The sequence below is a fragment of the Cydia amplana genome, chromosome 9 (genome assembly GCF_948474715.1).
Source record: "Cydia amplana chromosome 9, ilCydAmpl1.1, whole genome shotgun sequence".
Classification (NCBI taxonomy): domain Eukaryota; kingdom Metazoa; phylum Arthropoda; class Insecta; order Lepidoptera; family Tortricidae; genus Cydia; species Cydia amplana.
Window position 1 is genome coordinate 3,915,798 of NC_086077.1, and position 27,746 is coordinate 3,943,543.

A 27,746-nucleotide genomic window follows, 5' to 3' on the forward strand; every position below is an offset into this window, starting at 1 on the left:
TACAACTGTTGAAATGGAATTACAGATTGTAAACTATTTTAGCAGGATATTGTAATTTTAAGCAATGAGCTCCAGCTTCATACAATTAGGAATAATTGTAGACACTATCAGACCAGCTAAATGCAAAACCAATATTGTAAGCTGATATTGAAGCAAATTCATGAAAGTAACGAAAATTGTGTTTCTAAAATGGTTGAAATTTCCTATCTTTAAACAACATAGTAATTCAATCATAAATATCTGTCTGTAATGGAACTTAAGTTACTATTTTTCATGAGTTTTGCCATTACGTAATTAACAGTTGTAAATAAATATCAGAGTTTATATTTGGATTCTAAAAGGGCTGGCTATCATAACCACTTGAATTATTTGAATTGTACCGAGTCATATATCAAAATTGTTTGATTCGTTCCAGACCACGTTGGTATTACCGACAAAACAACGCAAATGGTTGTTCTACGTATTAAAAAGTCATTAACTGCGGACTCAAATAATGGCTTTATCGTTTTTGCTAAACCGGAGTGAATCAACCGCACAACCACATTGGTAAAAACTCTAGAAGCGTAAATAGTAAACATAAGCGTATGTTAACTTGTTAAGAAGCAAAATACTTAAATAAAGAAGCGAGCATGCAGCATGCGACACGAACAAGTCTATAGATGGGTCTAACAAACACAAGTAAATAAAGAAAGTTATGGTTAAACGCGCAAATTAGACATCAAATGCACATTTACATTGCGTTAACTTAAATTTATAGTTGTCTAGATACCTTTTTCCGAATAATCTGAGCACGGACGTGCGCTTCGAGTATATGCGACTTGCGTATGTCACCCACTCTGAATAGGAGACAGAATTCGCCGTCTCTCAAACAAATGACCGCGTTCCTCGAGAACAGGAGCGTGGTGTTACGCTTTTTGGCTCGAGCCAGCTTCGCGAATATTAGACCCACCTAAAGACAAGAAAATTAAATGAGATTTGGCAATCGAAAACTGTGGGAGTCGAAATTTGAATAGTCAAATGACGACCCAACGTTAAGGAGTGGAGACAGTGCTAAGATGTTTCTAAGCGTGCGAACTGAAATCCCCAATCACTAACCAGTCTCCGTTTTTGTTGAAATAATATACCTTGCGGCGGATTATCTGGGCTCTTATATGGGCTTCGACAATATGTGACTTCCTCATGTCGCCCACGCGGAACATCAGGCACAGCTGCCCGTCCCGCAAGCAAATGACGGCATTTCGGGAGTAAAGGAGGGTCTGGGCTCGCTTTTTGGGTCTAGAGAGCTTTGCGAACACGATTCCCACCTAGAATTAGAACAACCTTGCTGTCACTGTCACGTCGCTCAGGGTCATGGTTCTCCATTTTGCATTTTCCAATTCCTTGACTACTAACTCACTATTATATTTCTAGAAATAACTATGCTAATTGCTAAATCGTTAAATAGAATTAACGACATTATTTTCACGTGGTATTATGGTCTCTATAAATCTGTAATAAGTTTTAAGAGATCGTCTGCACCACTTGATACGTTAGCAAAACTGGCGCTGTGCCAAGTTTATTTTAAATTATCATATTGGCTTTAAATCAGGTAGATTTCTAAATACACACTGCGCAACTAACGTTAAGCTGACGGACACTAATTTACTCTAAAACGTGTCATTCAACATCTCTATATTTTGTTCTTCAAAGGAAATTCATGTCTGGTAAAGAATGTCATTAATAAAAGTTGAATATAGTATCGTTGCCCAGACATCTTGGCAGACTGAATCAATGCATACATGGAGTAAATAAAATAAAATTACCATAAATGCTTGAATAAAGACTCCAACAATACTCTGCAGGCACATAACGAAGATAGCCTCCGGGCACTCCTCGTTCGTTGTCCTGGATCCATAGCCGATGGTGTGTTGCGTTTCGACGGAGAACAGGAAGCAGCCGGTAAAGGTGTTGACGTTGTTGAGGCAGGGGATGACGGGATCGGTGTTGTTGGCGGGGGGGTTTAGGTCCCCGTGCGTGAAGATGATGAGCCACCAGATGAGCGCGAAGAGCAACCAGGAGAGGATGAAGGAGAGCGCAAACACCATTAGCGTCCAGCGCCACTGCGCGTCCACGAGGGTCGTGAAGATGTCCTGGAGGTACCGGCGTCTGCGCTTGGCCACGTTCCATTGCACGACGTTGCAGTCGCCGTGTTTGAAGATGACGCGCTTTCTCACGCGCCTCGCTGCATAACGGGCTTGACGGTATCTGCAAAGCATACATTGATTTCTATTATTTGCTTAGCTCAGACGGGCCTCTAATTAGAGATCGATTACGTCACAGCTTTTGTTAAACGAAACCGTAATCGTGATTTGTGTGTTTACTGCCGTCAATTAACCGTTTTACGTCATTTCAAACGAAATCTGAGGTGTTTAGGAAGTAATGACTTGGAACAAACGTCGAAACACCTACATACATCAATGCGAAATTTCGGGAACCCGCTAATTATGCTATTCATCGGCTTTGATCAAATAAATCCCAATAAATCATTTCAGTAAACAGGGAATCGCGTTTCATACTTCGCACTGCTTAATGACTAAACGTTTGCGCACAGGTCATTAATCATTATCGAAACAACGGAGTTCGCTTTGATTGGACAGTGATCCAACTGTAATCAGGACTATTCAGGGCGGATGCCGCATGGCTAAACGTGGGCGCAAAATGTGTATACAACGGGAGTTCTTTTGCAATAAATAATCATGAATTTACAGAAGTAGTACGTTGGTTCGTTAATTGGCAGGCATAGATGTATTATTTAATATCAAAACATATAGAAAACATTAACGGATGTCTTTTTGCAGCCTAATTTGTAGTCGCACCTGTTTTCAGCGGTGGTCGGCGAATTATCAACTGTTTAAAAAGTTGATAATTCAGGACAGGTCAGGTGGCGAGGTACTTTTGTTACATCATGGTCATGCCACAGCATTTGAATGTGGTCAAAAAACAATTGAATAGCTATAACTTATATTTAAAAAAGCCTGTATAAAGATGGTGAGAAGCATTCTTACGATGGAATGTATATAAAAGCGAATTATTGAAGCTCAATTATCTACGCATACGAAATATGAATTGCATTTACCACATACCACATTATTCAATTAACACTGCGTAACGAAAATTAAATTTATAAATTCATGCAGCTGTCAAACCAACGTTTAAAGTAAGTGCACGAAATGTAGTTTATTGAAGTTGGGTACTTTAGATTATTTTATCGCATTCAATTTCAATCAGGCCTAACCCATATACGCCGAGTGCCTACATTTTAACATTATCAGTAGAAAAGCTTTCTAGATAAATTTGTTTTCTGCAAACATTATAAGTAGGTAAAAGATTTATGAGTCTAACATAGATAAGTATTTCAGGTGCCTACATTTGAAGGTCACAAGCATAAGCTTACCGGGCGGCTCCATCCCCTGTATCACAAAAATATATACTATTATGAAATAAAGAATTTTGAATTTTTGAATTTTGAATTTGAAGGTTTGTTACTTACTATGCTATCTAACTACCTATGTAACGAATTGATTCAATTTAATTTGTCTTTTATGAACAGAAGAAACAATACAGTACCTTTATTAAGTAGGTAAATAAAACGTCGTGTGTAAACAAGCAATATTATTTTATAATTGTTTGTTTTTGAAGGGGCAAATCTGTCGAAATCGTGCCAATATAATACCCGAACAAGCGAAAGGTTCCAAAATTCCAAATAGTGGAATAAAGCGCTGCGATATTAGGGTGTCAAAGGCACGAAGGTTAAACAAACTGTGCTATCGAGTGAAACAATTTTTTTTTACCACGGGTCTGGTCATGTAAAACATTACAAAACAAATCCAAATGAACACTATTAACGCTCCGAGTCGTTCCTCGTGCAAAGGCCGTGGTGATCCAGCGTGGCAATGCTGCGAGCATCATGGGCACCTTTGCACCAGGAACGAAATTAAGCGTTTTGTCTTTTTAAATTTATAATTTTTATTTTTATTTGGAATCTTAATTAATTAGTTTGCTTTAATAGATGGCTTTAAAAGTATCACATAAAAGTCGGTTCCACAGTTCCACTCACCAGCCAACGTGAGGTACCAACTTAAAGTTTGCATCAAGTTACTTTGCCACTTATGGATAAAATAAAAATTTCTCGTCAGTTTTTAAATATTAAAGAGAGCCTTTACGAGCAGGTGTGGTGAAAAAATAATTAATGAATATTTTTTTACGGGGAATATCGGTCCGGTTAAATTTATGATTTCATTCAACTACAAACAGCCATATTCCATTAAGATACGTCGAATATTAGATATCTATGAGACACCACCAAGATATGTCAGTGACAAACAAGTGTCAAAAGTGACGTTTCTTCAAACATAAACGTTACGATTGACACTTGTTTGACACTGACATATCTTGGTGATGAAGTGGATTATGTTTTATGTAATTATGTACCTATATTTAAACACGTATTTATCGTTGTTTCTTAATAAAAAATACATGTTTTTGGTGCAAATCTAAATAGAAAAGTCACAATATTTTAATATGTTAACGTTTAAATGTAGAAAATCAATATAACTAAAACGAAAAAGGTTTTAACCCGTGGAGCGCCCTAACAAGACACGTGTGCTAGTAACTAGTATAGGAGTTCCATACTATGGTAATTCTGGGGCGCTCCAGGGGTTAATACCGAACAGGTGAAATCTAATAGATATCTATTCCAAAATCCGAATCGGGCCTCCTCACCAATGTTCTAAAATAGGTAAAGTATCAGGATCACCGAAAACTACTAAAGTTACTTAATTTATTTTAATAATCTGTCAAAATGGAAATTGGCTCGAATTGTAGAATAGAAACTCAAGGCAACCCGAGATATATTTGTATAAGTATGTAGCCGGGTTGCACATGCCTGCGGTTGCCCGGTGCCGGCCGAACAGGCACCCCGGTTTTACATTTCGCCGCTATACTTACTCAACCTCGTATCTGCAACACTCATTTGATGACAAAAACACCCGTATTCCGAATGAAAGAATAGCGACATTTCCATCAAATGATTGTTGCAGATATGAGGTTGAGTAAGTATAGCGACGATTTGTTTACATTCCACAGTTACATTCCATGAACCTGGAGGCGTATTCTATAAAGTTGACGTTTTCATCTCAACTGCAGCAATGCAGTAATGCTAGTAATGTTACTGTTATTATATATTGAATAACATTTGTTTGGATTCGATTTTTAATGTTTTACTGGTAGTGTTTTCATGATCAATCTTATGTTTCACACCGTAGAGTCTATGCGGAAAGAGAAGAGTCGTATAGAATGTATTGGATCCCATACATTGCACGATCTCTTTCCGCACAGACACTAATAAAGGTTGTTTAACCCTCTTTCTTTGAAACCAATTTTTCGAACCGTTCACCGGTTCAATTTTGAAATCTTTCGCTTGCTCGGATATCAACATTAGCACAAGGGGTTTAACAATAATTTTGCCCCCTTGTAATACAAATAAACACATTGCCTGAAACATCACTGAGGAAGTGGATTAAGCCATCGCCTCCGATACAGATATCGTGTCGGATTATGCAAAAACATATCTTAAACTCGCAATGTCTGCAATGATTTTAATAAGTAGGTATGTTACGCAAAGAAAAGGTACTTATAAATTGAAGGAAAACCGCAAGACATGGTTATTGCGTGTCATATAATTATTTGGAATTATTTAATTCGCAATCAACGAGCTGATTTAACTGGTTCAGGTATAAAGTCTAGTAGATGCTGGTTTACCTCGTAATTGAGACAACATTTTATTTTGTCTTGTACAGGAAGGTAAAAAAAAATGTTATTCGATTCTAATACCGAAATAACAAGATATACATTTAATATATTCAGTAAACAAACTGTTGCCAAATACTTGAGACAACCGAAACATTCCTATTTGTTACCCTTTGTTGGTGATCACTCAGTGCTAGGTTTAAAAAAGGTGACGTACGTGGTACGTGTATCTATTTAGTCTACGGTCTTTTAAATATCCTGACCTTTTTGCCTAAGGACGCAGATGTATAATAAGAAACAACATATGTAATGTTTTCAGTCTATGAATAACTCACTTATTTAATTCTTCCCTCCAAGCAGATTCCGACGAATTCACAGGTTTTCCAGTCATGAACATAGACACTTGACTTATACATCTTTTCAGTCCTGACATCCGTTCTTCCATCTTAAAATTCACTTTCTTTTTACCAGACGACGTGATTTATACAGAAAGTCTCAAACACTCCTTAAAGCAGTCCTTATAATACTGTATATTAAGCTATTTTATCACATTCAGTAGCGAAACCAGCGCTTTGTAATGTCGTATTAACCTAAATCACCGTTTTATCACACGGGTAAATATCAGCGGCAAATATGACTCCAACGATTGCACTAAGAGACCGTCTCCACTCTGTCTTTCAGCAGAACATTTATTAACGATTCACTGAACACTTCCTTGATGTCGAACAACAGCGCAACGAATTTTCGCACCATTGTCCCCAGGGGGCTTCCTCGAGACACTATCATCAAGAAGTGGCGACGCAGAAAAATCGTCCCAAGAAACGTGCAGTTGACTTTCCACTCGCACCGGTTGTGAGGGAATTAGTCCAATACTGAGCGGATGTTTAACGAAACAGATGCGAAGACGTTCCCAAACAAACACTACAGGCGTCCCGTGCCAACAGGCGGCGCGCGACGCCGAGGCGCGTCGCGACGTCGCCCGCTCTGTTTTTGAGTAGTACGATATCGTCTCCACACTTTCGCTTATCTGGATTATTCCATCTTGTTTTACTATTCATTATGGCATAAATAATTGGATCTCAGTGTTCCGCAGATGAACAAAATATTTATGTGTTAGGAGTAACGAGTTACAGATGAATAAAGTCGAAAAATGATTTCAGATTAACAAGGAATGTCTTAATGCTGGATTGGCGTGGGCTGTTTCGCACGCGTAGTACTACGTTTATTAAAATAGCTACGGAAACGTTGTAGTGTTTCGGATAAGAATTTGCTGTCGTCATCGAGATGATTGAGTCTCGTACCGACCAGGCTTAGGCATTAGACAATTGAAGAGTTCGATAGCGATTTGTTCAGTCATTCCAGAACAACGATACGAGAGATAGGGTTGTCATACGGAAAAATGGAATATCCTGACAACAATCATATCACAAAAGGACGGTCATATCTGTATCACCCTTAATTCATTGGTCGATAGACTAATAGCTACTCGTCCTTTTCTAACGCTATTTACTAGAGAGTAGTAATCTATTTAGCTCGCGAGATATTTTCTTGGCGCAACCACGCCTACTCATCACGCCACCATATGCTGTACCTAACTACAAGATAAACTTCGCTTTCCTCTACCCAACTCCAAACTTAGCTATCTTCTAGTGATTAGTTAAGGTTTTCAAAAACCCTGGTCGCCTACCTAATACCAACTCTCCCAGCAATCCTAACACAGGACCATACATCCTGACGGATGGCAACCCTACGTAAGGAGGAACGTTGCTTCTGTGACACAGTCGCGGGTGTCTAAGGGTGGTATTCCATCTGTCCACACTATCATGGCGTCTCACACTCTCTCTTAAGCAAAATGTGAGACAAAACCCACATTGGACAAAGAAATTGGACAGGTGGAATACCACCCTAAGCTAAGCACGCGTGTAAATGATACAACAACCACGTGAGAAACGTGTTAGTGGTTAACTACCTGTGTAGTGGAAGTGAAGCCTGCGGTATATAACGTGTAATTGAACTGGACACGTGATACTCAATCAAGTTCTCAGCTTTGTATACTTTATCACAACGCAACAGAACTATGAAAGCTGTGGGAGTTATCGTAATACTATATTTCACTGTAAAATTCTAATTTATCTAAAACTAAGATTAGTTGACTGTAGGCGTATTTAAAGGTCCGACACTATTGAACGTGATTTACGTGCACAATCAGTTTAACAAGGCACAAAAGAAGTTAGTTTTAATAGACAAATTGCGATAAATGAAAACATTGTTTTGAAGCATTCCCCTAGAAAAACAAATGAAGGCTGGAAGCTCGTTGAACATGAAAAAATCGGGCTATTCATAGGAGTCATTCCAGAGCGTAAATAAAACGGTTGCCATATTTAATATTAATGGAATCACCGTGATGTTTATTTGTTCGACCTTGGGCTGGGAGCGTTATACAGACAGTCACCCCCAGACTTTGACAATGACATAAGGCAGGTGCAGGCAATGACATGATTTTATCTAGGTAACTCTGGTATTTGCCTCTCATTGGTTAAAGGTTCCTGTCAATTTTATGTTTTGTAGACAGACAGACAGTCTTAAATATAAATAACGCCATGTATTCGATCATCCTGTAATAAACCTTAAAGTTGGTCGAATTTTGATTATCTGGTTAAAACAAAACTTTAGGCGGTTCTATTATTAGATTAGCCAAATCTGATTTAATATTTCACGATTTTTACACATTAGCCAACTGTCTAAACTCAAATAAGTAGGTAGAGTTAGACCAAGAAAAGTCTGCAGCGATTTTGATAGCCCACGCAGTGCAAGTGTTATTTACACGTCATAAATTCATAGAAGTTTGACGTTTAAAATAACACTTGCACTGCGTGGGCTATCAAAATCGCTGCAGAGTTTTCTCGGTCTGACTCTACCTACCTATACAGCATCTAAATTGCTGCCAAAATTAGACGTCATGAGTACTAAGTCCGCGAAACTACTTTCAATTTCTATTAGGTAAGTAATTAGTCGTTACATCCGTAGCTGATTTTCATAATTTTCTAGCTGTTTTAGCTTCCGGTAGAATACATGAGGATATTGCACATGAGTAAGTAATTTGCAAGATCTTTTAAGAGATAAAAGGTATGCTGGAAAAGATTACTATCAAAAACCAGTTAGTAATAAAGACTGCCAATAAAGTTTGTTATATGTACAATGTTGCGTTAAGTACTGTATACATTTTGTAAATGACGTGACATTAACGGAAAGTAAAGACGATAAGGCCAAGAATTTCGTAAATTGTCCTGAATGTTCCTATCTAACTACTGTTCCTATCTATCGCAGTTCCATTGATTTTGTAAAGCGCTTGGACCTCCGCCTGTAATGCTAGCTATTGAGTGACCTTCCTAAGATAGAACAATTGGGTGATTTTAAACCTCTAAACACCGAATATAACGGCGTACCTATGAACTATACATTGCAACAAGTAAGCTCTTTAAGGGCCAGTTGCACCAACCAAATTTGACAGACTGATCAACATCACTCGGCAGACAACTATGAAAACTCCCATACAATCATATTTAGCGAACGCTATAACGGTGACAGGCGGTTTGGTGCAACCGACCCTAAGAGAGCAAAATTAGGTCATTTTGTATTTTGAAAGTTGGGATCGAAACAGTAAATATGTCTGTATAAACAATAATCGATAAATATAAAATAATAAACGATAGATATACCTAGGTACTAAACATTATTTATTTTGTCTCTGATATTTAGTACACCCAGGAAGTCTATCTAAATATTTGCAAGCTGTTGACGCAACCAGATTTCCAGATTTGAAATTAGAATATTGATATAATTTTGCCGGTTATTATTAACCCACATTAACGAACTTCGCTCGCAACGAAATAGACACCGAGTGTTGTTGCCAAGTCGAAGTGACACGTGAGTTTGAAATAGACGTTCGTAATCTTGAGATCGTCTTTCCGGCGCGTGCGGTGTGAAGTTTCTTACACGTGAAGTTATCGGTTTTCAGGAATGAAGGTTACCGCTACTCGGCGGTAGATGGCATAGTCAGGGACAACTATAACTAGAACTTTAAAAAGTTTGTACAGTATATTTTTTAACAAATTTATTTTCGACCTCAAAAAATAAGTAGTTAAAGCAGTAACGGAGTCTAAATTCGTCTACATTTGGATGAATTATATTGGGTACAGCAAAAAGAAGTTTTTGTTTATAAACAAGTATTCCCTTAATTCAATTAGTAGGTAGTTATTTTTTACATATTTAGTTGGTACTTATATTTAAGTTTCTACAATAAATGTTATTATAGGTAGTTTATATTTATGCATGTTTGACCGGTTACGAAAGTCATTATTAGTCAATCGATGAGCGAGCTTCTAAAAATACAAGCATGCAAAAGATATAAGAATTAGAAAAAAACTTCACTTTAGGCCCAAGCTTAAAGTTCAGTCGGTTCAATGTAACCTAAGGGGGTTATATGACTCATAACGAATCTAAAAAGCCAGGTAGAGAAGATCGACAAAAAACGGGCACGTTAGTAACGGCTAGTCCCATTATAGCAGCTGATGGTCAGAATTAATACGGCAATTTGTTATAGGTACCTATAAAACACTTCAGTCGACATACTTTATAAACAATGAAATTGACATTTGCAGGCAATATAATCAATTCAATATGTTGACCGCCGGCACCGCAACAGATAAGAGTTATAAAAACTACACGAATGTAGGTATTATACCAAAAAATCAAATAATTAGTGTTATTTTATTTGATTAACAGGACTTGCTGTGTTTTATCTGTGAAAAATATTGTTAATTTTAAACAGAAACATTGGGGCAAGAACAATTGTGGGAAAATCGCGTACTCTTCCTCTTGCCCCAAGCAAAATCAACCTTTGGTAATGTGTTCTTGATTATATTAGCGATGGTACCTATACAAAAAAGCGTACATCGTCGCTTTGTGTAAGTAGGTACCTTCTTCTTCTTCACGTGCCCTCTCCGTCCAGGAGGTCGGCGACCATATGTCTATGTCTCTCTCAGTCAGTCATGCGAATTAGTCTATCTATGCTCTTCACTTTTAACCGGTCTCTTATATTTTTAGTCCATGATGTGCGCTTTCTACCACGGCCACGCTTCCCTTCAATTTTTCCTTCTATTAATTATTAATTTCATCTGTTCCCGTAGCTATGCATATAGGGAGGTGCCAATGAACATTTTACATAGAATACGTGTAAGTATATCAAATAATTGCACTAATTACGAGTATACATACTACAGTTGTTAGCATAGTAATAGCTCAGTACAACCCGTGACCGTGAGTCACCGTTACATAACAATTAGTAATAGTTACTATTCCTATGTAGTGTCTCATTGTTGTCTGTTGTATCGCACCCATCTTATAAGGAATCAACGTTCTGCCGCATCCTTGATGTTACCTCTGATTTATTTGCAGCTGCGACTGTAAATTCACGTTTACATTCTCACAATGTAGCCATTCTCGGTTAATCTTAATGTAGCTATCTACTTTTTGATTTTATTGTTAATATACTCGTATGTAGGATAAAATACCCAATGCTCTTAAAGTCCTGATCGACCCCTATATTTGTAGGAAGGTCTCTTTTGTACTGCCTTAAAAAATAAGACAGAAGGGCAATGGCGGGGCATCAAAAAGGTGTGCAGGCAAGTATAAGCTAGTTTGGCTTTCCTTTTCTTCATTATTTCCATGAGTTGTAAGAAAAGTGGTCAAATTGGCTGAAAATTAAGCAAGCCAGTGGGATATAAGTTCTATTTTTGGATGCCCTGCTAAATTTTGAACGGTTTAAACGTTGGAGAAGGACTGACATTAGTAACTATAGCTTACCCTAAGATACGAGAATTTTCGAGTTGAGAGGCAGAGTACTCGAATTAAAAAGGTGTATGGACGGATATCGGCACGCTGTTCCTCTTAAGCCATATGGCGCCAGGGATTTATTACGTCACGTTTCTGTCGATATATACATTTCTGAATAATGATCATTTCCAGCGTGATTCATGTGTTTTCATCTAAATGACTCAGTCTGAAGCGAATTTCTTTTGATCTCGATAATGGATAAATTATTCGGTTTTATTATTTTATTACGGTAAACCTGGACTGGCAGCTACACAGCATTTCTAGACTTCGTGCAGATGATATTTTAATAAGTAATGTTTCTGAGAATTCATATATCTCGTGCCAATACCATCTTTACTGTCAACTGTTTATTTTGTATAATGATGCAGTACATACTAGTATTAACATTGGTTTCTCGCAATTGCGTTGTTCTTCATTAAATATAGCACCATTATGGGATATTGGTTTATAAGCGAGTGACACCAATACGCCAATTATTCTACCGTACTACACACATAAATTGTGTCAACTAACGAAACAAAGTAGGTATATTTTGTCGGTTACATAGGTATTCAGTAACATCATCACATGCTATATATAGAATATAGATATATGAATACATGTCACCGACGTGTCATTTACGTTTTCTGTGTAAGGAAGTAGAACCATTTGCGGAAAACTCTAAAAATCCTTATTGATTCCTTAATTTCCAAAAAATGCCGGTTTTTAGTCATACCTAGCAGCAGTTATGTTTCTCCTTTACTTAATTACAATGTACTTACTTTATAGGTATCGACAATGTCGCTAAGAGACTCCATATTTGTACAGATGATATTGCCTGTGTCGTATTGTATTACGTTAGAACTTCCTTTGTGGTTTATTTGTAAGCAAGAATAAAAGAAACGCAATAAATGAATTTACATTAATAAATTAATTTCTATAGAATTTTATTAAACATAGATGACCATTCACTATGATGATAGTCGCTTGTTTAAGTGAAGTCAACCTGTAAGAAAATATAATTCAGCCGTTTTCGTAAATTCGATTGCAAATAAAGATGGACATTTCTTTAATACTTATTTTAATGTCAAATCGGTTCGCAGAATAATATCAGTCAATTAGCCTATTTACAAGTAAGTAGGTACCTATGTACATAGGTAAATGAGTATACTTAGTATATTGTATGAGGAAACGTTTAAATAAAAAAAATTACTTAGGTCTTAGTTTTAAATAAAGATTTAGGTACCTACTTAACACTTGACGAACATGGAACATGACGCTAACAGAGTACGCAAATTATACCTACATTATTTATTTTCTGCTACATTTTAACTTTAACATAAATATAGCATAGTAACCACAAAATACTACGAGTACCTATCGGACTCCCACACCGCGGGAGCATGAAACGGTAGGTCAATTTAGGTCGCCACGTGGTGATAACGCACAGGGCCGGCCATTATTACCAACAAAACTTCGCCACATACCAGTGTTAATATGACCCCAAACCCATAACAATACAATGTGTAATAAAATATTTTTTTACTAGTTCGCAAACGCTCGCTTGCGCTCGTCAAGCAATCGTAATAACAGCAAACGTGTGATGCCAGTTTAAAAACGACACATGTGTTATTGAGTTTGGAATCCTCATACGCTATTAACGGATGATGGCATTGGCAAATATTAACATGCGTGGACGCACACTATACATAAAACCAATACCTTCACACATTTACACGAATGGGCAGAACAAAAATTAAACAGATGAGCATCACTGTAATCCCTACTACCTATTATAAATTCGAAAGTAACTCTTTCTGTCTGTCTGTTACCTCTTTACACTAAAACCTCTGAACCGATTTAGATGAACATTGATATGGAAATAGTTCAAGGCCCGGGAAAGGACATATGATAGTTTTTATCAATCTTCATCATCATCCCAAGTCAGCAAACGAATAGTTACCTAGCCAATTAGATAGGTTATACTCATACTTGACGAGCATAAAAAATACTTCCATATTTATTTCTGTGCCTACGAAGAAATCTGTTATTTTTGATTCATTTTCTCATTCCATCCATCTTTGTCACATTCGTTGTTAAACATAAGGTCATTTCTTGCTCTTTCGGTGTACAGGAGCTCGTTAGCACGTGCACATTTCTCGTTTGTCCAGCCGCGTCTAAAGGCAACTTGTGACAAATTGTCACAAGTTAAGCGCTTCAATTTTGGAACGCCTATAACCTATCTTGAGTTATAAATCATTGTACCTAGCTAGTTCAGAATATATGTATGTCACCTTTTTACTTTTTTTAACTTCTCGGTGCAGCTCTAAATAAACAAGTTCCAGGTATAGTTATTAAGATTCTTATAGAGCTATTTTACGAGTAATAACATACTATGACTTCACGATGACAATATTACTCATACTTTAATAATAACATCGAGTAAAGGTAAATATAACACAAGTTACTCATAAAAATAAGAGAAGGCATGAGTAATGATGATTTCGTAAGTGTACAAGTTCTGGGGTTTAACTTTCTCGTGGTTTTTTTTATATCGTGACCTTTTGTCACTGAACGCTAGTATAACCAGCAACACTGTTAACCTGTATATCTGTGGACCTTATGCCCTTTGTAATAAGGTCCACCGATGGACAGTTAACTATGTATGCGAGGGACCTACAAATTAAATGGGTCAATTTTCAAATAGGCATTTTTTGCTGTCCCACGGCTAAAATTCGAAGTCCATATGACTTAAAGGCTAGATATGTATATATTTTCATTCAGTGTATCATAAACTTTAAAATTAATGTACAACTGTACCTTAAATATTATTTTTTTCTGTCAAAATCGCATTTGAAGTTCCAAAAACGGCGAAATTTGCCGTTTTTCGCGTGTCCCAGTGGCGGCATTGCCCAATTTAAAAAATTATAACTTTGGATGTAGGGAACATATTATTAAAAGCTTTATATTTTTATAAAGAGCATTTTCTAGCGAATTTATTTAGTCATTTCGATAATTTAATGCGTTATTTAATAAAACAAGGGAAGCCTTTTTATCGTTGTCCCGCGCGGCACTTGTTTTGTTATGACTTAAAGATACTCCCCCAAAATCTTCTTTGTCTATTGAATAACGATTAAATTAACTTTACGACGCAATAGTGCGGTTAGTTGGGCGTCTATCACCATTAATTATGCACGCGGAAACAGTTTTATTTATGTAAAAACAGGTAATAATCTCTTTCGATATATTTTGGTACGACTACAATGACATTTGTATGGGCGCTTCATAAGTTGGTACACAGTCGAAATAAAAATGTGTATTTCATAATAATAGTTGCAAATATAGTGTTAAAATATATACAGTAGAGTCCGGTTATAACGACGCCCAAGGGACCGCTGATATTACGTCGTACTAACCGGACGTCGTATTAAACGAACTGCCAATTTTAATTTATTTTTTAATCAAAATAAATACATCATTTTGTATTATACGACACTTCTACGACAATCAAAGAAAAAAAAACATTACAATTAAAATATTTATTTACGTTAGTATTACAACACTTTGTCTTAAATGCAGAGACTTGTGTGTTTAGAAGAAGCCACTTTTGTAGGTACGCGTACTCACTCATCATCCGCAAATTACTCAAATCCCGTAAAATAAAAAGTCGTAATTCTTAGATGACAATCGTACATCGACAATCAAAAAATAAATAAGTAATTTGTCAAACTGTTTTTATCGCGGACTGTTTACTTTTGTTTCAACAAGCAACTTATTTATACTCAATTGAGACAATTCTTACAAAAGTATAAAAGTATGATTTCTTACAAACCCAAACTCAATTAGGATGCGTTGTTTTATCATTATCACACAGTTCCGATGGCCATCTCCTGTGTCCATCAACAGATCAGCTCGAAGGTACCAAAATATTGCATTCTCACCCAACGTACATAATTATGTACGTGAAGTTTAAGCTCAATTGAATAATGGGAATTGGGTTTTATTTAGTTTGCAAGATTACGAAAAGTCACATGACTATTTCATCTTGCTGCGTATAGGCATAGAAAGGGGGGAGGGGAGTTGGGTGCGCGGGACGGAGTAAGCTTCTTACCAACAATTTATTTGTAAAAACTACGTCGCTCGTCGTTGTAACCGGACTTGACGGACGGATTTTGTGTCAATTTCCGTCGTTAAAAGCGGTCGGTCGTTATAAGCGGAGTCGTAATAAACGGTTGTACTTTCATAGTAGCTCATACTAAAACCAAACAAGTGCCTACACTTACGTCGCTATAAGCGGTTGGTTGTTATATGCGAAGTCGTACTAACCGGACTCTACTGTAGTAAAATAAATAAGTGAATCGGTTATATGGTGTAAGAAATTTCGCCAAAAAATATTATTGACGACATTTGTATGGCGACATTTGTACGGCTATTTTGACCGTACAGATGTCGATTGTGGCATACAAATGTCGACATAGTGCCATACAAATGTCGAAAAGGCGTCATACAAATGTCGTCAGGGTCTTACAAATGCCACAAAATTAATAAATAGTAACATAATTATTTTGATAATGCCATACAATGTCGAAAAAATGCCATATACATGTCTAAAGCGCCTTAAAAGTTGCTAAATAGTGCCATACAAATGTCGATCTTCAGACATCCATATCTAGCTAACTATAAAAAGTAGAGTGGTGCCTCGTACAGTATATTTTTTGTTGTTAAGAATCCTTCCTAAATCGATGCTTATAAATCTAATTTTCCAAAAATAAAAAATTGCCATACAAATGTCGAAAAAACACCCTCTTCAAAAATTGACCCAAATACATGTTATGAGCCAAGGTAAGAGAGCTTTTTGTTCAAATTGCACTCTTTGGAGGTGGTTTTTATTCTTATGTAGGACCTCAGCTCTCACGCCTACGCCCGAAAAACACTATCTGCTGATGGCTTGTGACTCTAACTGAAAACTATAATCCGCGTCGTCAGGTGGGTCTATAATTAAATATGTTATATGTTACAAAGTACAATTTAATATGTATGTAGGTATATTAGGTTGGCAAAAATAGTGTATGTACATACATACATACACTATGTATGGTAACAAAAACTATATATATATATATATATATATATATATATATATATATACCTATGTATGTATGGTAACAAAACTGACGTACGGAGTGAGCACTCTATGCTTACTTATTTCTCTATGGTATACATTACAAAGTACCTACATTGCTGTACAAGTAAGTTTGTTCCTGGGACGCATTTTGTAAAGCTATAGGTACTTTAGAATTTTACAAGTACCTAACGGCCGTCTCCATTGGTCAAGCGCGTCTCAAATGCCGTTTTACACCGGTAAACTTGTAGGTTTATTAAATAGGGTTCTCCCTCTATTACTACAGAGTTGCCTATCTATGTGCTTAATCTTTCTCCAGTATATAAACGGTCGTCGTGCTATCACGTTGGGTTCCTTGCAGGAAGCGAATGGCCTCGCCGAGTTCGTGCCAGGAATCCGTACAGCGGTCAATAAGGTGCAAATTAATTGTTTAATTAAAATAGAAAGCTGGCCTCTGAGTATATGTAAGAATGTGAATATTTCTGATGCGTGCAATTTGAATGCGTGAATTGACTGAGCATGTTTAAGTGTAGCACGAGATTATTTCTTTAAATATATTTGGAACGTAATGAATTGCATATTTTAGTCAAAAAACCGTAATATTTTTGTTAAAAACACGCAAATGTAGACATACATTATTTATCAATTCTATTGCAATAAATATCCATTAAATCGGAATATTTAGCTTGTCACATGAATTGAATTATCGGGATAAATATTCTATGCCTAACTAGAGAGCATCACATTTCAGATCTTGTAACCTTCATCTTTCAGTTCGTCTGCATAAAGATTGCCATTCGATGTAGCCAACTTTTCTGAGTAGATAGATGTAAAATCCGCTGTGACATATGAAACAGCGGCAATATTAATGAAAATTCCCTGTTGTGGGTGTAGCTAAAGACCGAACGTGTTTATGGTTGGACAACCATAAAAATACCCGAGTTTTTCAAGTGCACAATCTCATCGTCACATTTAGAGAACTTTACCTTTGTACCATTGAGCACAGACAAATAGCTCTTCAAGCCTTCTGAGTGCACACTCTTGTTCAAATTACCAACATAGTGCTCGTCTTACAAGAACCAACATAAATGTGGCTTTAAACTTTATAATAAACAAGCATAATTAGAGATCACAATAAGACTGGTTTTCCTGTGAGCCTGCGATGCTACTCCTCTGTATTCCATGGAAACACAGGCCCAGCATTCAAGCAATGTCTCTGACGTCATCGGATCATTGCAGAATCGTGTCCTCATTATCATATCTCTGACATTACGGAGTCAACTTTATAGTATCAGCTTTAATCTGTTCGGATAACTCTATAACGTCATCAAGTTGCCGCATACATCTAAAATGTACAATTCCAATGATGCAATACGTTTGCGTCACAATAAAAGTGTTTTCTGGGTCATAAATCATAATATAGGTTATCGGATCTATTGTATGCGAATTGAGGTTAAATAGCTAAGGTGTAAACTGGAACATGGATAAATAAGGCTGGGTATACATAGGCACACTAAAGGCTGTGTGTTATTAACGACCTTTATCATCCACTAGGTACCGTATTGATTATCAATTTGGTTTAGTTTAACCCTATCCATTGAAGATTGAAGTCCAATACAGAGTCAGTGGCCCTGAGGTCTATGCCAATTAGAATATTGTCAATGAAGCATTGTTTTCGGCTGTCTAGCGACGTTTCCTGCATTCGGCTATTTGTATGAGGACGTCCGTTTCCTTTGCAAAAATCTGCATGCGAATACGGTGCGTGAAAGCATTTTGTGCCTTTCCTGGCGTCAATTTGGCGCATAATTTCTAAGCAGAACTAAAAATAATTTAAGCATTCCAATAGTGTGTGGCTATTTTATTTGTGTTTCTGAAAATGCATGATAGATTATTTCCCGGCTGTCATTTTTAAAAACTTTTCTACACAACATAAATATAACCCGTATGTTATCAGCCATCTTAATCACACTGAAATACCTAATAGCTAATAAATCAGAAGGGTATGGCGTTTCAATTAGTTCTAGTGGGTCGAAGCAATAAACCGGCGGCCTTCGCGAAGCCTAGCAAGTTCTAGTAGGTATACTTACTTTAAAATTATAATAAAAAGAAGAAAGATAACGAAGTATCTGGGCTCATGGGTCATAACTATAAGCAATTATAGGTTAAGAACGTGTCTCCTGCAGACGTACCCAAAGTTAATAATCATTGCTTATATACCAAACTTAGTTATCGCCAAAATAGTTAGTAGTGATAGCTTTTTAATTTTTTTTTTACTTGTAAGATTTTAAATAGTCACTCTACTATAGGTAAAAGCGAAAAAGGGCGGTCTCAGCCACTAAACTAGAGGGATTGGTAACTTGCTGTTTTAAAATCTGTGTATGATCCAGTGAGTGAAACAGAAGGGCTTCAATCAGCGCCAGTGGCTCGGTAATTAACCGCGGCCTCCGCGAAGCCTGCCGCATAGCGCCGGCGCCGGCCGCTCTTGACCTGTCTTCAATGACAACCGTGGAGAAATTTCGAGACACGCGCAACCTATTATTGCATCTAACGTATATAAGCTTTTTCATAATTATGTAAAAAACAGAAGGGCTTCAATCAGCAGTGGCTCAGTAATAAACCGCGGCCTCCGCGAAGCCTGCCGCATAGCGCCGGCGCCGGCCGCTCTTGACCTGTCTTCAATGACAACCGTGGAGAAATTTCTAGACACGCGCAACCTATTATTGCGTCTAACTTATATAAGTTTTTTCTTAATTATGTAAAAAACAGAAGGGCTTCAATCAGCGCCAGTGGCTCGGTAATTAACCGCGGCCTCCGCGAAGCCTGCCGCATGGCGCCGGCGCCGGCCGTTCTTGACCTGTCTTCGATGACAACCGTGGAGAAATATCTAGACACGCGCAACCTATTATGCGTCTAACTTATATAAGCTTTTTCATAACTATGTAAAAAACAGAAGGGCTTCAATTAGTGCCAGTGGTTCGGTAATTAACCGCGGCCTCCGCGAAGCATGCCGCATGGCGCCAGCGCCGGCCGCTCTTGACCTGTCTTCAATGACAACCGTGGAGAAATTTCTAGACACGCGCAACCTATTATTGCGGCTAACGTATTCATAGTTATGTAAAAAACAGAAGGGTTTCAATTAGCGCCAGTGACTCGGTAATAAACCCCGGCCTCCGCGAAGCCTGCCGCATGTGCTCCGGCGCCGCGCGGGCCGGGGCCGCTCTTGACCTGTCTTCAATGGCCAGTCAATTGACAACCGTGGAGAAATTTCTAGACACGCGCGACCTATTATCGTGTTTAAGTTATATAACCCATTGTTTTCATAATTATGTAATTAGAACGGCAGTATTATAATTTGAAACAAGTACTTAAATGTCAATGTTTTTGTCATGTAAGTACCTACAGTTAAACCTGGTTAACTTGTAGGATCAATTTTGCATTCTTATTGTTTATTAACATTTTCATTTCTATTTACCACATACTAATGATAATATTCTAATTCCAATTACACATGCACCATATCTCTAATGGGAATAATACAAGTATTGAGATTTAACATTTGTCTAAATCCCATTTAACCAACTTTCACTGCGATTCACCTATGTCAAATGACTCACCTAAGTAGAAGGTTGAGGGAGCTGTCATTCCGTGTGGTGGGCACGTCTTTGACGCTGGACGGTTCACTGTGGACCCCTCTCAAGGAGAAGGAGTTCCTCAACTGCCGCGGGATGGCTGCCAGGAGTCCACTGCTGTTCCTCCTCTGATGCACCAGGCTCTTCGAGCGCGTCAGCTTGTTGGACTCCAAGTCGATAGCCTGAGGGTGTAGGGATACCTCCTCTCCGCTTCTTGAAGTCGTGCTCGAAGCTTCGGTCTTAATTATAATAGGAACAGCACTCTTTTCGTCTCCTAACAACTTGTCCCAGGGCGAACCGTCCTGTCCGTCCTCCTCGGAAATAGTCTCGAAACTTCTCGGACCGACTGACGATGTAGTCTTGTCCGACATGGTTACGATTTAATAAACGGGTAAGGGAGCAGCGGAACGTAGCACTACAGACACCAAATGGCACTTCGTCACTTTGGGTTTTTAGTTTCTTGGCAACACTTCACTCTTATCATAATATCCATTTGTAAATCATAATGTTTGGGGTAGAAATGTTGACACTGAAACAATAGAAATGTTTGATTAATAAAAGAGTGTGATAAGTATATGCGATTGAATTGATAGTGTGTAAGATATCACATGTCTTTTAAATAGTTATAGAATCCATATAGAATAACTAAGTTGTTGATAAACTTCTGAATGATCCGGAAATCAATATTTAAGTGCCTAGTTAAGTCTGTGTGCCCTAATATTATAATTGGATACGTAATAGCATGCGCTACACTATGTCGTTCTACTTTAATAACCGCAATTTGTCTTTTTGCAAATTACGAACTAAAACGTAATAAGAAACCGTTCTGCTCGAAAGCCAATACTTTACTTTCGTGAGTGAAACTTCCACTTTTACTTAAGTTTCGTATAATACATTTACTTAGACACCTATAACAACAATGATGAAAGACGAAAGAAGAAGAAATTTGTTTGTCTCATATTTAAGAAAGGCGTTTGCTGAAAAATGTTTTCCGTTAACACACGAGGCTTTCTAACCATTTCTGCGTGAGTGACCCACTAATTAGTTTGTAGAGAAAGGCACAAGCAGGCATCGCTAATAAGTAAAGGCCTGACCTAGGCTTAGTTATTTTATATTTACACTGGGTTTCACCCGGGGGTTATTTTAAAAAGAATTCTCAAAACAAACGTTGGTTCTTAAATGTATTCCAAAACATATTTATACCGTAATAATTTGTGTACCTCCTGTATACTTATAATGAACAGCTTCCAAAGGACATCGCGTTCACAATTTTACGCGTTTATAATTATTTGATACTGGTAGTAGTATCATTAGTATCAATGCCTACCTATGTATTGTATCACATAATGTATAAATCATTTTTAAAAGTACCTAAAGGAAATGTAATTCAGTCTAGCCCCAAAAATATGCTCACTCGGCTCAGAGGCACCCAGAAATAGTTACAACACGGTGCCTTTGCTAGAAGATAGGATGATTTCGCAACGCATATTGTGTAGACGAGACTAGTAATCAAATTTCTAGGTAATTACATTTTAACGTTCACCAGGAACATTAAAAATAACAAGCAAAATTTCATTTAAGAACGTGAAAGTCTCATTTCGCAACCACTCTTTCATAATACCTTCTTTTTGCAAAGTCATTGTTACTTCTCGGTTCATTATAGAATATTTTCTAATCTTATTAAATGTTGATGATCACAGTATAGTGGGTTAGGCTTAACTACAGTTTAATTGCCGGATTGATAGCCACTGACATATTTGCGAAAGTGATGCATGTTTCTGGTGGCCATTTCAACTTTGCTTAATGATAGCTCGTGACTTGGCCACCAGCACTCCACCAGCCACCACCCTCATCATACTTTACGAAGCGCCTCTAATGAGATCTGCGCAAGGGATCATTTAGGAAATGGCTCAGGAAAAGTGAAAGCTTGAAACACATTACTCACAAATATGATGGAAATAATGTAGGTACTTATATTTAATTCAGGTTAGACTAACATACTGATTCACAGCAACTGGCATGCTAATCAAATGCTTGCGTAAACGCAATTATTTTGGAGTATGTATGCTCTGCTGAGCGGTGTATTCAGAAATATCCATATATTTATGTATTATTATACCTAATAGTCAAATAGAAAATCGTACAAGCGTATTCAGATGGCCGATACGTTATCGTTATAGTTATTATTTTTTGTTTACCATGCAGATAGAGTCCGTCTAAGCTATCTCTGCACCGACTTGAACTGAACAAAGTGAGGGTCATTATAAATGTCATATTTTCATAGAACTTTAACATTATTATTTTTCATAATTTACGTAACAGCACCTTCAGTGTTTAGATTCATGTAACAAATGTACTTATTAATATGCAGTTGTGCACACATGTCTTACAGATCGGGGAAAAATTTACATTTCATGAAAATTTCCACATGACTCAACGCGGAACGAAATATTTCGAAACACATTTATAAGAACTATTGTACAAGTTTGTGACTAATGCCTTTCATATAGACAAAAAGTGACCTTCTTATGTTCATATCGAAATTAGCATTTTGTATTCTGTTCGTTTGACACTTGACGTGGCTTAATATGCATCAACTCTGTCAAATATTAGGTGTAACGTGTATATTATACACGTGTAAAAATATCACGGTTTGGCCTTATATTATTCTTTCTCACTCTCTTAATCTAATCTAATCTCTAGTTGGTTAACTTACGCGATGTGACAAAATAGGTAGAGTCAAACCACGCAAAGTTTTCATGTCAAGTGCTACGCCAAGTATGGAGCTTACAGGGATATGTATGCATTCTTACTGCCAAGTTTGTGCGAAGTTAGCGTGGTCAAGATACTTAATTGTATCTTTTTGCCACTGCAGGATGGCCAGAAAAAAAATCAAGCGTTGTAAAAGGGGATGAGTGTAATATTTTGATCTGCTACCTATTCGTATACACACTAATAGACAATACATATAGCCAGCCAGACTATATACTCGTATAATAGAGTTTTATCGACAATAAGAGAAAATATTGTAGATTGATAAGTGCGTAATATTTCAGAGTGACACAGGCATGTCATTTTCATAGGTAAATAGGCCAGACCGGATTTGATACTCGTAAACCGCCAACGACAGGACAAATATTCGGTATTCGGCATGCATGAAAGAATATGAATGTGGACCGGAAAACGTCAGAATTAGTAATTTTATAGGTACTGACATATCTCTTCTTTGACCTGGTTGTACATTCCTATCGCAACAAAACCATTGTATCTAAGACCAAGAGATTCTTAATAACTATATGTGTTTAGACAGCGCGTTATACTGGTTCGTCTGCGCGTTAGGTTCACCGATGGTTGGAATAACCCTCTTGGCTCGTCGTATTTTAGATCGGCGCGTCTGCCAAATGTACCGACCGCTCAATCTGGGTCAATGCTCCAGAGCCACTGAGTCGTGGACTTGCAAAAAGGCGTTTTTTTTGTTGTCCCCTACACTTTTTTTTCAAATTTGGGATTTTTTATGTTATTTCTACTCAGAATGAGCTCTTTCTATCCTAATAGGAGAAAAAAAGTGTCCTAAGGTTTTTATTTCCATTACGTCACCATTTTTCATAGACTTTGTATGGCGGTCGCGGAATGGAAAGATCGAAAAATGCATGGAAATTTTGGGACACTTTTTTTCTCCTATTAGGATAGAAAGAGCTCGTGATTCTGAGTAGAAATAACATAAAAAATCCCAAATTTGAAAAAAAAGTGTAGGGGACAACAAAAAAAAAACGCTTTGATACCCTCACCTGAATTCCCAAGTAGCATTTCAAGCTGTATAAAAGCTGTATATAAGTTTAGTTGTATACTATAAGCTGTACACTTAGGCTGTACAAAGTCTGTATAAGCGCTTATACAGCCCTTATAAGTTAAAAAAGGGCCCAAATTATACAGCTTTTCGCGTTATTGGAGCTGTAGAGTAGCTGTATATAAGCTGTATAAATTGTATAATAGCTGTATTATAGCTGTAATTTGGTGTAAAGGAAACCTTAACACTACAGATAATATCTTATAAGTATGATTTAAGAATATAAGTTGTAAATAAGTTAAAAAAAAATACAAGAGAATAAAAATAATTTAAGAAATTAAAATGTCTTCTTGTTCATTTGTAATAATTGTAATGGCGACAAATATTATAAGTGGATGATAAGTAAGGGACTTTAAATATTAATAAAGGACCTTGGGAGCGGATATTATATAGGTACCTAAGTGCCGATTAATATTTATTGTGAACCTGTGTATATTTACCGGCAAAATATTCACGCGCCTGCAAAATAATCAAGAGAAACACAAGAAAAGAAAGAAAATTCGTGCAAAAGAAAGAGATTAGTAATAATTACAATTCGAGGACAGGGTATCAGTTAGCGTTGCCAAAAGCGAACCTTGTTATGTTCAAAAAAAGTCCATATTACCGATGTGCCCAAATTTATAATAAAATACCCCCACATATCTTAAAACAAAATAACAATACCAGGTTCAAAAATATAATAATGAAAATATTAATACAGAAATGTTACTACTCAGTTGACGAGTTTTATAGAGATAATGAATTTGACATCACATTTAATAATTGACCTTAGTCTGCATTGTTTTGCTATTTTGTTTTTATGTAAATTTATAAAAATTATAGAATAGATTTGTTGATATGTAATTTTCTAAATGATGAATTTTGCGGATTATTTTTATTTTTAAGTTTTTATCCAGATTACTATACAAATACGATGTTTTAAATATGGCATTTTTTAAGATTGTGCGTAATTATATAATATTCTAGTGTAAATATACTATGTACATACATCCTTGCTTTGCCCTAACAGGGCCCATGTGAAACTGTTTATAATAATATTGTGTAACATCTATATTACCATGGTCGCAATAAAGTATTATAAAGTAAAAAGTTATAAAATAAAGAAAAATATAAAAAATTGCTAAGTTAGTGTTTGTTTTTAAGGTTAGAATGTATTTTTTTTATTAATATAATTTCTTTTGTTATAGTCATTATAGTCAATTTATTTTAAGCTGGTAATCTTAAAACGGCTTTAGTTTTTGCTAAATATTTGCAAGTATTACTTTAATTACATTTTTAAATACGTTTTTATTCATTGTAAAATGGCGACAATTTTTAAACAGCCTACAAGATAGTTGGAGAGCATTATAATCTTAGTAGCTTTACTATGTAATTAGTGGAGTAACTTTTATAGCTTTTGGATTCAAATCAGCTTTAAAATAGAATATTTTTAATCGTTTGGCTGTATTTTGGTTCTCCTTACATAAGGTATAATCCTTCAGTTTTATGATACACTCAGTGAGAACTCGTAAAACTATACTATACTTATACGAGTGTCAAATTACGCAACAAAATTACTTTAATCTGTCAGCTCCCACGGCTCATATATGAGCCAGAACGCTTATGGTGACGTCATATCGTGGGATTCGACAGGTTAATCGGCTCTGTCAAAAATACAGAAAAAAGTTGTACTATAGCTATCATTTATTATTTTAGTTTTATAATACCCTTATAGGCAGAAGTTATACAACTACTATACTTATAGGAGAGTAAAATTACGCCATAAGAAATAGTTTTAAAACGGAGTTGACGGATACTTTTGTACAGCTATAAGTGCCAAGTGATACTACAATACAGCCAATATACAGCTTTTACGCTAACATTAGCTTGTAGTGTCTCACAACTCTTAAAGTTTTAAAACGGAGTTGACAGATACTTTTGTACAGCTACAAGTGCCAAGTGATACTACAATACAGCCTGTATACAGCTTTAAGGATAGAATTAGCTTGTAGTGTCACACAACACCTAAAGTTTTATAGTAGATTTTTTATATTCTGATAAAGCACCTCATGCTTACGCAGTATCCTTTATAATGCTTTTATACAGCTTGAGCTGTATAATAACTGTAAAATACCTTTTATACAGCTTAAATCTTTTCTGACACCCTTATACGTCCCTTAAATTACTCTAAGTTCTAAATTGGCTGGTATATTGATTTTGCCGACACTTACATGCTACTTGGGTTATTATTCGCAAAAAGCGATTAACCGGAAGGCTATTGTGGAGTCCATTACCGTGACTGTTCTCAATGACTCACTGGCAACTTCCAAAATGGCGATTTAACTTGCGCACCATTTTACAGATAGGTACCTAGGTTAGGACATTGCTACATAATGTCTACTTGGCTGACATAATGGATATTTACCGTACTTCTAGTGTAACAGATCCTAGGAAACGTGTCTTTTCAATAAAGTGGTATTATGGTCTTGTCATGAGCTGACTTTACAACAAGTCGAATTGGCCTCCCAGACGTGTTATAACTCTCTACAACAATGCGGTACTTAATTACGTTAACTGTAGTGGGTGATCTAATATAAAAAATAAACATTGTTAGTTATAAATATTTAATAAGACATATTGCGAAGTAAGTTATAACAGCCTCACAATTTATTTCCTATAATCAATTAAACTATAAACCTACAGTAATTATCAACACTTTAATGGCGACAATAAATACATAAATGCCTAGACCAGACTAGACACGACACTTATCGAGTCAATGCTTCAATCTAACGAGTATGAATGCGATCTCTGAACGCTCCTATTAGTTGCTAACGTTGCTAATCATCTAGAGACCAAGTAATAATACATAGGTGTGTTTGTGAATTTAGTAGGTATTAACAATGCACTAAGCTCTAAGATCAAGAACCTATATTGAACAACAACATAAGTGTAAAGTCACCTAAATAAAATTAAAACTACCTAATACAAAACTAAAACTACTACTTAAAAAAGGAAAACTAAAAATCTATATCTAAAGAGGGCCCCTGGAGCATAGTACCAAAGATACTGGCAGCATTTCCTCCTCCAGCTCCTATTAAGATACTACAAGACCTACTACTAAGGACTAGGTACTATTAAGATTATTTTCTTGTCAGATTATGGGAGCCTGGAAACAATGCTTACTCATCAATTAATTTCCGCAATTATCCACCTTCTTATCGACGGTTATATCTGCACCTTAATTAGTATTATGAAATAAATGTTAGAACTCAGATAAATTATATCTGAAAGCTAATCATAAACCGCAGTCCACGGACGCAATCCAAGAAAATTGGCACCTTGCAAAATGTTTATAAAATAGTGTGATTTAAGAGGGAAATCTTTGCATAGCTAGTTTCTGGGAAAACTCATAAGAATAAATTGTTTTTCTTATTACGTATTCATTGTTCTAAACCGCGGTGAAGTCACGTTTGAGGGGAAGTCTAGGTCAAACGTTTAGTTTGCA

The 27,746-nt window shown here is 36.5% G+C and overlaps 1 protein-coding gene across 5 annotated transcripts in view; it reads right to left on the minus strand.

The window, feature by feature from the left end:
- Positions 1-27,746, minus strand: part of LOC134650905 (G protein-activated inward rectifier potassium channel 3-like) — a 70,603-nt gene that overhangs the window by 8,645 nt on the left and 34,212 nt on the right. For 2 of the 5 annotated variants that reach the window (XM_063505845.1, XM_063505848.1), the window contains exons 2-4: positions 20,398-20,941; positions 1,803-2,244; positions 1,125-1,304 (exon numbers count right to left, since the gene is read on the minus strand). In XM_063505845.1, coding sequence (XP_063361915.1) covers positions 1,125-1,304; positions 1,803-2,244; positions 20,398-20,783 — 1,008 coding nt within the window. In that variant the 5' untranslated portion in view covers positions 20,784-20,941. Of the gene's footprint in view, positions 1-769; positions 950-1,124; positions 1,305-1,802; positions 2,245-6,122; positions 6,710-20,397; positions 20,942-27,746 lie in introns of those variants that run through there. The other 3 variants (XM_063505847.1, XM_063505849.1, XM_063505850.1) reach the window with 3 other exon arrangements.